Here is an 11358-nt window from a genome sequence, read left to right on the forward strand (position 1 = left end):
CGTAGACCAGGCTGGTCTCGAACTCACAGAGATCCGCCTGCCTCTGCCTCCCGAGTGCTGGGATTAAAGACGTGCGCCACCACCGCCCGGCCATCATCCTCATTTTCAAAGGGAATAGAAGGGCCCAGATGAGTGCCCCAAACAGGCTTCCGAGTCGGGCTGCAGGGGCGGTTTGTGGTGGGCACTTTCATCTTCCTGTGTCTGCTAAGGTGAGACCTTTGCCTAAAGCCCTCTCCACAGGTCTTGCATGAGTAAGTCTTCTCCCCTTACGTGTCATCTGATGTAAGGTGAGGTGTGACTTCTGGATAAAGCCTTGGCCACACTCTCTCCACACGCAGGGCTTCTCTTCCCAAAGTGTGCCCACTTATGTGTGATTAGAGCTGACTTGTTGGCACAGCCCAGTCCACACTGCCTGCACACGGACGGCTTCTCCCTTGAATGCTTCCTCTTGTGTCTGATGAGCCTGGCCTGGTGACTGAAGCCTCGCCCGCAGTCTCGGCACACAAACGGCTTTTCTCCTGAGTGTGTCCTCTGGTGTGCGAGGAGGTTTGACTTCTGGCTAAAGCCTCGTCCACATTCCTTATACACCACGGGCTTCTCCCCGGAGTGTGTCCTCAGGTGCCTGACGAGGTTCGACTGCTGGCTGAAGCCTCGCCCACAATCCTTGCACACGATGGGCTTCTCCCCTGAGTGGATGTGCTGGTGTCTGTTGAGGTGGGACTTTAAACTGAAGCCTCGTCCGCATACCCCACACACGTATGGCTTCTCCCCGGTGTGTGTCCTCTTGTGGGAGATGAGAGTTGAATTCTGGCTAAAGCTGTGCCCACACACACCACACACGTAAGGCTTCTCCTTTGAGTGAGTCGTCTGATGATTGACAAGGGTTGTCCTCTGCCTGAAGCACCGCCCACACTCCTTACAAACGTAAGGCTTCGCCCCTGAGTGCGTCCGCTGGTGGGAGATGAGGTTGGACCTGTCGCTGAAGCCAAGGCCACAGTCACTGCACACGATGGTCTTCTCCTCTAAGTGCGTCCTCTGGTGTCTCACGACAGCTGACTTCTGGCTAAAGCCTTTGCCACACTCCCTGCACACGTAAGGCTTCTCCCCTGAGTGTGTCCGCCGATGGATGATAAGGTTTGACTTCTGGCTAAAGCCTCGTCCACACTCCCTGCACACGTAAGGCTTCTCTCCCGAGTGTGTCCTCTCGTGGATGATGAGTGTTGACTTCCGGTTAGAGCCTCGCCCACACTCCCTGCACACGATGGGTTTTTCCCCAGAGTGTGCCTTCTGGTGTCTGGCAAGGCTCTTCTTTAGGCTGAAGCCCTTCTCACACACCCCACACACATACGGCTTCTCCCCTGAATGGATCCTCTGGTGACTAAGCAGGTTTGTCATCTTGCGGAAGCCCAGCCCACACTCTCCACAGCTGACCGTTCCAAACCGCAAGATTTCTATTCGTTTCAACAACTTTTCGGGTTCTTCAGTGCACCCAGCTTGTGCTGGGCTGGTCGCCATCCCTACCCGTCTGATACCATTCCGAACGCTGACTGGCTGCTTTAGGGGCGGCCTGGAGAGGGTCCCCAAACTCCTCTTCTTTGTCCTTCTAAATGAAGGCCTGGCACCTCTCTCTCCACCTTCTGATTTATCACTGCAGGAGCTCCTATCAGAGGCTCGCTGCTGCGTCTCCTGGGCCCTGTGGCAGGCGTCTCCTGCATTGGCATGACGTTTTGCACACAGGCATGTAAAGATCCACGGTGCATGATCACTCAGCACACACTGCACAGGGAGTTTCTGATTGGTGAGATCTGGGGGGCAGACAGGACCAGGGCAGAGTTCCAGCTTTGCCTGTGCTGCAGAGAAAAGAACAAGTCAGAATGGGGTCCGTGCAGGGATCACCCAAACAATCCTGCCTAACCTGCTGGTGACTGCACCTGGTCCTCAGAGCCACCCCACAAGACTTCCTCCCCAGCCTCACTACCTCTCCCATCTCCTACTACATCCGGAGAAGCACTACAAACTCGAGGCTATAAAAAGCACCACAGTTGACAGATGGGTGAATCAGGCCAATAAACGAGTCTCCACACAGTTACTACTACAATACCTCTGACTCACAACCGCACCGAGACAGAAACTGTGTCCCCTGTGTGCTGTGTAGCTGTGCTTTTGATAGAGAGCTGCAAACAAGACCCGTGTGGAAATGTCTCCTGCTGTTCTGGAGGATGAAGCAGGCAGCCTGAGAAAGCATAATTCCAACTCTAGTGCAAGACAGCCTAGGAGAGTGGGTGGCCCAGAGGGTGTAGCAAGTCAAGGTGTTTGTCACCAAAGCTGGAGCACACACGGTAGGAGGGAACTTAGTACCACAAGTTGTCTTCTGACCTCCATATGTGCACCATAGCACAGGAATGCCCTGCTCCAACCAATGTTTTAAAAAAGAGAAGCAATGGTTAAATTGAAAGTGCATGACACACTTGCACTGGTGTCCCCACACTCGACAAACACGGTATCAGTGGACTACTCTGCTAGAATTCTACAGGGCTGTAAGCCCTTGGCAGGGAACAGCGTGACTATAGCAAGATCCACTGTATTGTCAAAGATGCCCCTTACCAACCTCTAAGTCCTGTTAATTTCCAGAATTAGTTTAAATAAAAATGTCCCCAAGATCAGTACAAACAATAAATCTGGAGGCTAGAAATACAGCTGAGTGGTAGAGTACTTGCTGCTCTCATGGGCCTTGGTCCTTAGAACCACAGGGAGACAGACAGACCGGCAAGCAGGCAGGCAGAAAACACGAGGGGAAACTGGAAGGCTGAGGCAGGAGGATCATGGATTTGAGGCCAGCCTGATAAACACATTGAGTTTAAAGCCAGATGGACTACCCAGTAAGATCATCTTTGTTAAACATGAAACTACAAAACTAGGTGACAACAACAGAACCAGAAGACAACCATCGCGCGTCTCACAGCAGAGACACAGCTTATGACAAGGAAGGGATAGGTCCTGAGAAGACCCAAGGAACAGACATCAGTGACAACTGAAAGTTAAGAAGAAACCAAGCCCAAGCCCAGGAATCAGCTGAAGGCAGTCAGTGACCAAACGGTTTGAGCAGTTAGTACAGATCTTACCGAATCTTCCTAAACACTCTTTTTCTTAGCCAATGGACAATCAGTTAATAATTACATTATTCTACCCTACATGGAATGCAGTTTTCAGATATAACTAAATTAGCATAATTAGGATAATTGTCTTCATTATTAAAGTAAGCATAAGCACCCTTTCCTAACATAAAAGCCCTTCACTCTTTCTACACGGCCAACCACCAAAGAAACACCTCCCTTTTATCTTCCAACGTCTTATAAGTAACTAAGTGCAGAAGTGCAGTTCTTCTTTTAGTAAATTTTTTATGCGTATGAATACTTTGTCTGCATGTATATGTTTGGGTACCACACGTGTGCCTGGTGCTTGTGGAGTTCAGTGACTGTGAGCCGTCATGTGGGTGCTGAGTATTGAACCTGGGTCCTTGGCAAGGACAACCGTTAACTGCTGCATCATCTCTCCAGCATCTAGGTGCAATTCTTTCCTACCAGGGCTCCACTGGTTGTCACAACAGGTGTGAATGACAGTCTGGGAGCCACTGATCCAATCTGATGCCCAACCCTCCCCAGCCCCAGGACAATAAAGCACCCTGACTAGGTAGCCAGCAGTGCCCCAGGCCTGTTCCTTGGGTGTATCTGAAGCCTAGCAACTTTCTTTTGTGTCACCGAAGAACAGCTGAGTCGGGGTCCTCTTTATGGCCAGCAACTTGAGACTCCTCACCTCTGTGGGCACACAGAGTAGCTGGCTTTTAGCTGCAGTCAACCCAGTTCAGAATTAAATTGGCCCTTTCAAAGAAATTTCAACATTTTTTTTTAACATCTGTATGGAGTGACAGGAAAACAAAATTTCAGTTTTCCACTGGCTGATTCTTTCCATTGACTGTGAACCTGCCATTATGTGGACACTCTGGGCTAAAGTGTCTGAGGACAAATTGAACACAAAATATGATCAGTTCAATGAATTAGTTTGAAAAGTATCTTACATCTACAGGTGCTCCTATATTTAAAGTTCATACAGATTTAATCAATACTGGTATAAGTTTAAATTTCAAAAACTCAGTCAGGCATGGTGGCATATGACTTTAATCCCGGCTCTCAGAAAGCAGAGGCAGGAGGCCAGAGGCTTCAAGGAAAAAGAGACAAGAGACATCAGGAAAGTTCCTGCCGGAAGACAGGGTGGCCCTGAGTCAAAGAGCACCCCAGTTCCTCATCACTGTCTCTTCTCCTCAGCATCCTGGGCCGCTACCAGCCCTGCGTCCCGTATGCCCAGGCCTTCCCCACTCACCCTGACCTGCGTCCCGTATGCCCAGGCCTTCCCCACTCACCCTGACCTGCAGTCACCTGTGGGCATTTCTTCTCTTCTTGCCATGTTTCTTTTCCTTGCTCCAGCTGGGTGATGAGTTTCGGTTTTGAAACTGGAATTCCTGTTCAGCAGAAAAGAAAACAGGATGGCTATAGGTTAGGCTATGAAAGGAATTCTGACTTACCTTTGGAATGGACGCCAAAGCAAAGACTGAGGGAGGAGCTTCAGGGGCAGTGCCGTGGGTTAACCGCTACTTGAGATCAGCGGGATGGTGAGCCCAGATGAGGGTACACTGAGTCTACTCCATGCTGGGTGGATGGAACTCTATTAGAGTAATCCTGACTGGGTAGAGAAACACCTAGGAGATCAGTGCAGTGCACCTTTGAGACTGTCTGTGAGGGGTTCCAGAGAGGACTCACTGGGAAGAAAGACCTTGCCTTGAAAGGGGGTGGCATCACCCCGTAGGCTGGGCTTGAATGGACTAGAGATGGAAAGCAGGTCCACACACACAGGTTCGCCCTTTCTCCCTCTCTCTGCTCCTGGCTGGCATGCAGTATACTGCTGGGATCTGTCAAGCCCCAGTCTCAGGTCAGACTGAAACTGTGAGCCGTCATCAATAAGTCCTTCTGAGCATGGTGGTGCACTCCTTTAATCCCAACGCTGGGAAGGCACAGGAGGAGTTTGAGGCCAGCCTAGTCCACGTAGTGAATTCTATGACAGCCAATGGTATGTAGAGACCCTGCCTCAGAAACAAAAACAAAAGGTAATTCCTCCCTTTAAGGTGTTTTCTTGGGTATTTGCCACAAAAGTGCAAAGTCTAACACACCTGTCTCATTTTAAAAAAGTTAACTTAGGGAAAGAAAGAGCCCCAGGTTGGAGGGAAAAGCCTAGAGACGCAGAGTATAACTATCATGCCGCACATGTGTGCACATGCACGCTCCCACACACACACACACATACACACACACACACACACATGTGCGCACGCATGCACACACTCCTACTGCGTTCAACTCTACAAAATCAGACTTCCCTAGGAAAGCAGGGAATGAGCAGGGAGAGCAAACAAACCCAAAAGTCAATACAAAAAGCAAGATGGCCACTCCAGCACAGCCTAAAATTCCAGGTGTACATGCACTAACTGAGCGCGTGCATCCTGAGACAACACCGCTTACCCAGAGACACCAGGTTGCTGTAATTCTCCAACATCACCTCTCTGTACAGGGACCTCTGAGCAGGGCTCAGCAGGCGCCACTCCTCCTGAGAGAAATCCACAGCCACATCTCTGAATGCCATGTGTACCTGTAACACAGAACAGCTTTGCTTGCCCCTAAGCCGGGTACCTGCAAAGCAAAACGAATGAAAACAGACACCAAAGGACACTGACCTCTCCATCCTCAGCAAACAAATATGAAAACCATATTTAAGCTTACAAAAGCATTTTCTCAAGCTAGGGTAGGAGATGGCCTCGGGGTGGGGGGTTGGAAAGATGGCTCTGCAGTTAATAGAACTGTTTGAGCTTCCAAAGGACCGGCTTGATTCCCAGTACCCACACAGCAGCACGCTGTGGGTATCCGATGCCTTCTTTGGTCTCCACAGGCACTGTATGAATGTGGTACACAGACATACATACAGGCAAAACATCATACATGAAATAAAAACTAATCTCAAACACCATTTTTTAAATTAAAATGTAAAACAGAAAATGAGAATTCAAACAATTCAGCTAAAAATGACCTCATTAAAAGATTCATATTGAGAAAGAAAAGAACCAAAACAAAATCCTAACTCTAGCTTGAATTAAGTATCTTGAGGCATACATGAAAGCATCTAGAATCAAAAATTCAAAAACTAAGAAACCGAGAAATGGGCAGAATCTAGACCCCAAGAAGATCTGCCTGGACTTCTGAGAGAAAACACAGAAAAAGCCTATCTGTAGGATTGCTTATGAAGAGCAAAGAATAAATTATAAGATATCCAAGACTAGGCTGAATAAAAATGACAGACATTGAAGAATGGCCAGGAAAAAACCCTGAAGGTAAAAAAAATAAAACAAAGATGCAAAAGGACCAAAGAGAAAGGTGAGAAAGAAAAGAGACAAAAGTATAATGTTCATGTAATTACTCTTTCTGAAAACAAACCAACAAAAACAATGCGCAGAACAAGTATCTAAAAGCATGATAGAAGAAAACATTTCTAAAATACTTGACTGGGACTGGGTGTGGTGGTGCACACCTTTAATCCCAGCCCTTGGGAAGCATAGGCAGGTGAAACTCTGATTTTGAGGGTAGCCTGGTCTACATAGTGAGTTCCAGGACAGCCAGGGCTATGTGGAGAGACCCTGTCTCCAAAGCAAAGCAAAACAAAACAGATGACAGGCCTGAATCAAATATGAAAGTACTATGAGACAGGGAGAAGGGCCAACTCTTCACTCTGAGAACCCACTAGAGAATCTAGGAGTCGTAGAAGAACACAGAGCGATGGTAAGCAAAAGAAACCAGTCTTCAATAAACTTTCAAAATCACAACTTGACCACTGCACGTTACAGGCAGGAATGTAAAACGGCAGAGCCACAAATCCATCCAGTGGCTCCTCACAAAAGGATTGTGTGCTCCACCGCGCTACTCTGAACATATAACACAGAGCACTGAGAGCAGAAACTTGAGCAGGGATTGGCTCACTGGTGTGGACAGATAGCAGTTTCACTCACAGTGCTGAGGGAACACCTGGAGATTTTCACCAGTAACCCGTGTCTCTTCAAACCTCCACTCACTGACTCAACCATACCTGTGTGAAGCCCACCACACCAGTTATTACTGCGGCATGTACAGAGTGGCCTCTCTTTCCCTTTTCCGCCCTGAGTTCAGTCATTACAGCTCTGTAAGAGCAGTTGTCCCGTCTCCCTGCTTATTGAACTCAGTTAGTTATTTATATACAGCTGGGTTGTTACCTCTGGGGTTATAATATAATACTATCACTATGTTTTCTGCTGATCAGATTGCCTTACCCCAGCCTTAAACACTGGTTTTGGGTTGCCTCTGCTTTAACTAATAACCGTGATTCAGGTAACACTGTACCACCAGCTTACACTGAAGAACACGAGACAACTTTCACTCTTGGCACCCCTAAGATACCATGTATGAAGTTCAGCTACCCTGCTGGAGAGAACACACAGAGGCAGGGAGCCGGGTACTACATGCTACATGAAGAGGGTGAGACCAGGGGTCCTTGCTGACCCCAGTCCTCTAGTGAACCCACTAAAGCACCAAAGGTGTGGAGAGTATTATCTTATATTGTTCTACATAAGTGACTACAGCCTAGGGGAAGAGGTGAATCAATAAGATACACCCTTTAGCAAACATGCGCGAGCACAGAAGAACAGCAACAGAAGTGGCTGGGGCTCTGGAATTTTAAAGAGCGGTCAGAGAGACCTCTGTCAGGTCTGAAGGCTGTGCTCGAGTAAATAGCTCAGACAAGAGAATAGCCCGGGCATAGGCTGGCAAGACAGAGGAACGATGGATGTGGCTGATGTGGCAAGTCAGGACAGAGGAGATGAAGTCCAAGCATAAGTAGAGGGCAATGAGACCTAGTGGAGGAGGTTTCAACTTTGATTAAGATGAAAAGTCACCGGCTGACATCATTACAGCTGAAAAGATCCTCATGGTTTCTGTACAAACGTGCCTGGGGGCAGGGTAAGAGAGTAAGTGAAGAGGTCAGGAGATAGCACTGATCATCCACGGACCCAGACCATAGTGGGTTTTTTTTTTTTTTTTTGAGACAGGGTTTCTCTGTGGCTTTGGAGCCTGTCCTGGAACTAGCTCTGTAGACCAGGCTGGTCTCGAACTCACAGAGATCCACCTGCCTCTGCCTCCCGAGTGCTGGGATTAAAGGTGTGCGCCACCATCGCCCGGCTCCCAGACCATAGTGGAAGCAGCAAGCGTCAGTGACAGTTCGTGGAGCTAAGTGAGCACGCATGGAACTCAGGAGAGGATTCCACAGCCAATCAAACACAGTGAATCTGGAAAGAACAAAGGAGCAAGGCAAACTCAGAGAGCCAGCTTGTATCACCAGGTAAGTTACAGCTGTTAAACATGGCCCAGCAAGGCCCAGGGAAACAGGAGGAGGGGCACAGGAAGAGAAAGCGAGTTGGGTGAATTCCACATCTCTTTTACCTTCGATCACAGATGTTAAATCTGGAGAAAAAAAAGAAGGCAACAAAAAAAACATACTTCAAAAACTCCACACAGACTGAATATTAAATCATATTAAGTTTAATGCCATTGGGTGTGGCAATGAAATTGTATGCATTAAAGTTATGCATCTTTTAAAATAAAATCGTGTGTGTGCAGCTGTCACTGAGTGTTAAGGGCATCTATTGAAGTAGGTGCCAGGAAAATAACTGAAAACTATTCCAGCAGGACAAACAGCAAATGAGGACAGATGCAGGCCAGCTCCTGACGAGCCCTAGGACCGAGCAGGGCGAACAAATGTTGAGGTGGGATGGAATGCAGGGAAATGGCTGGAGGAGCAGTAAGTGAGCACACCTGGCCTGAATACTGATTCCCTGCGCAAACTGTCACCCTTAGAGCAAGGGGATCTTCCTAGGAGAACCATAGTTTCTGGTCACCAGTGGGACACCACGAGATACAAGATGAGAGCAAAGTCAAACCTACTCCTGGTTCAGGATGCAAAAGTGAACGGCATTCACCTGAAGGTGGGCAGTCAGGAACCCAAAAGTATTCTTCCCAGCAGGAGGCACTGTAGGCAGCCAGGGGTCCCAGGACGCACAGCAACAACAAACAAACAAACAACAACAAAGGTTCAGGAAAGTCCTTGGAAATCTTCAAGCTCTAACGGGGCTGTGCACTGCTTCTTCCTTAAAGGCATTAGGAACGGACCTGCCACAGAAGACAAGACGAGAAGTATTGTGGGTACTTCCTAGAGAGCAAGCTGGGATGCGGTCAAGGAACTCAGCCTTCCCTGGCGTGCTGCTGATGGCAGGAGTAAGATAATCCTCTCTGGCTGGTAGTCATGAAAGTCAATACTTACTGGACGCTTGGAACACTCCAGAGACTGTTCCAGGCAGTCTTCATTCTAGCAACAACTCCACGTAGATGCTACTCTCCTTTTACACATGAGACTGGGGACACAATGAGATCAGGTCCTTGCCAAGGTGACCGACTAGGAAGTGACAGCCTGTGAAAACATGGCTGTGAGGCCCAGAGTCTCTAGGGTGCTAAGGGTTCTTCGAGTGTTAACTTTGAGATAAATCATGATTAGTCACAGGGTGGCCAGCATCTGGGTGACAGGTCTTTGAAGTTTTATATTTTTTATATTTTTCTGGCTGTTTGGGATTTCTCTATAACAAAACATTAAAATGCAATTTAAAACCCCTAAGCTTCTTGTAGTCACTAAGTCTTTGGGTGCTTTGAAAAAGTTGAGGAATGGGTCCCAGTTTGCCTGCCTCCTTTTCAAAGCCCTAACTGGAAGTGGGGAACACTAAACTGAGACCCTAAGACCGGGCCAACATAGCCACCTGACACACAGTGAAATCTGGGCTTATTGGGCTAGGGTACGGGGCCCTCACCACATATCAGCAAAGTTGAGAAGTGGTAGAACCAAAAGACCTCTAGCTCCCCAAAACACCAAAGAAATCCTGAGGCTCACAGACCTAGACGGTCCCATCCCAAGACCTAGTAAATAAATATCAAACCCTAAAAGTCTCCTTAGTCAGGCCTCACCTACTAGCGCACCTAAAGCTTGAGCAATCTCCTATAACAATACTGCCATTTCAACCAACGCTGAACCTGTCCCCACCCACAAGAACCCTAACAAAGAAGAACCAAGCCTTGCGCACCCATAGAACACTAGGACAGTTGAGGTTCATACAACTTCAGAAATGCATGCTCACACCCCCAAGATAACACACCCGCGCCGGCGCGTCCCCTCAGCTCCCAGATTCCAGGACCACTGCCGAGTGGCCAGATAAACCCCAGACCAGCCCTGCAGGATCTTCCCCTCGGTCCCGAATAGGGCTCGCGGGAGAAGCACTCACCGACGCCACCAAAGAATAAGGGGTTGCTCTAGCCACCAGCTGGGGAGCGATCCCCCCCCCACCCGCAGGCATCGGGACTACATCACCCAGAGCCCTCCAGGCGCAAGAGCCACGCCTCCCAGTATGCCCCGCGCCACCCATTAACTTGGACTGCCCGCAGCTCCCGTGGTCCTTTGATCTGTCCATTTCTGGTCGAGTGCTTCCCTCTTAGCTGGAGTGTGGATGCTTCGGCACCTGGAAGCGTTATCCTCCTTCCTAAGACAACGTTCCTAAAACGTAGTCACTCTCCTCTCAGCGCCTCTGCCTGAGAAACTACACTCCCCAGTGCCCCCTGCAGCGACTTCCTCATCCGGTGCCATCTGACGCCCCCCCCGCTTCCCGCCCCATACACCCGTCCCACACACCCGTCCTATACACACACAAATACACCCGCGAGCTGAAATAGCGTCCCAGAGATGCTTCTTGGTTACCCAGTGGAAGAACTGCACTCTTTGGGTCTTTCGGGGTCTCTCAGTACCTGCTGCGAGGTTGGGAACCTGTGAGAGTTTGGAGCTAGGACCATGTATATTGAAAGACCCCAGCTTAGCTGCTGTAATGCCATTTTGCAAAGCCTTCACACAAAGTAATGTAAGTTCAAGGAAAAGTCAGTACTCCTAGGTGGTCAAACAGGATATCTGTGGTCAGATACCAGGCCTAGGAGGGGAACGAACAGTTCTGGGAAAAACTACATGTACCCTAGATAGGGCCAAGTCTGCTATTATTATCAGACCTTCTTGTCTCCGGGAAACTTGTCCCTTCAATGAACCCATCGCCTCATTCGAACTGACCAATGAGATCCCTGTAACCATGCATTGCTTCTGTATGCCTGCTTTTGCCACCCTTTTCCTATAAAAAGACCTCCCAGCCTG

The 11358-nt window shown here is 48.8% G+C and overlaps 1 protein-coding gene across 1 annotated transcript; it reads right to left on the reverse strand.

Moving 5' to 3' along the window:
- Positions 1-39: 39 nt before the first annotated feature.
- Znf133 (zinc finger protein 133) lies at positions 40-10469 on the reverse strand. The gene is given in 10 exon segments (XM_013353154.2): positions 40-191; positions 194-268; positions 271-349; positions 352-1850; positions 4418-4516; positions 5571-5697; positions 8568-8588; positions 9104-9293; positions 9445-9591; positions 10451-10469. Coding segments are annotated over 6 exon segments (1959 nt in total). The 5' UTR covers positions 5692-5697; positions 8568-8588; positions 9104-9293; positions 9445-9591; positions 10451-10469; the 3' UTR covers positions 40-105.
- Between the last annotated feature and the right edge of the window lie 889 nt (positions 10470-11358).

Source organism: Microtus ochrogaster, unplaced genomic scaffold, assembly GCF_000317375.1.
Source record: "Microtus ochrogaster isolate Prairie Vole_2 unplaced genomic scaffold, MicOch1.0 UNK3, whole genome shotgun sequence".
Lineage (NCBI taxonomy): Eukaryota > Metazoa > Chordata > Mammalia > Rodentia > Cricetidae > Microtus > Microtus ochrogaster.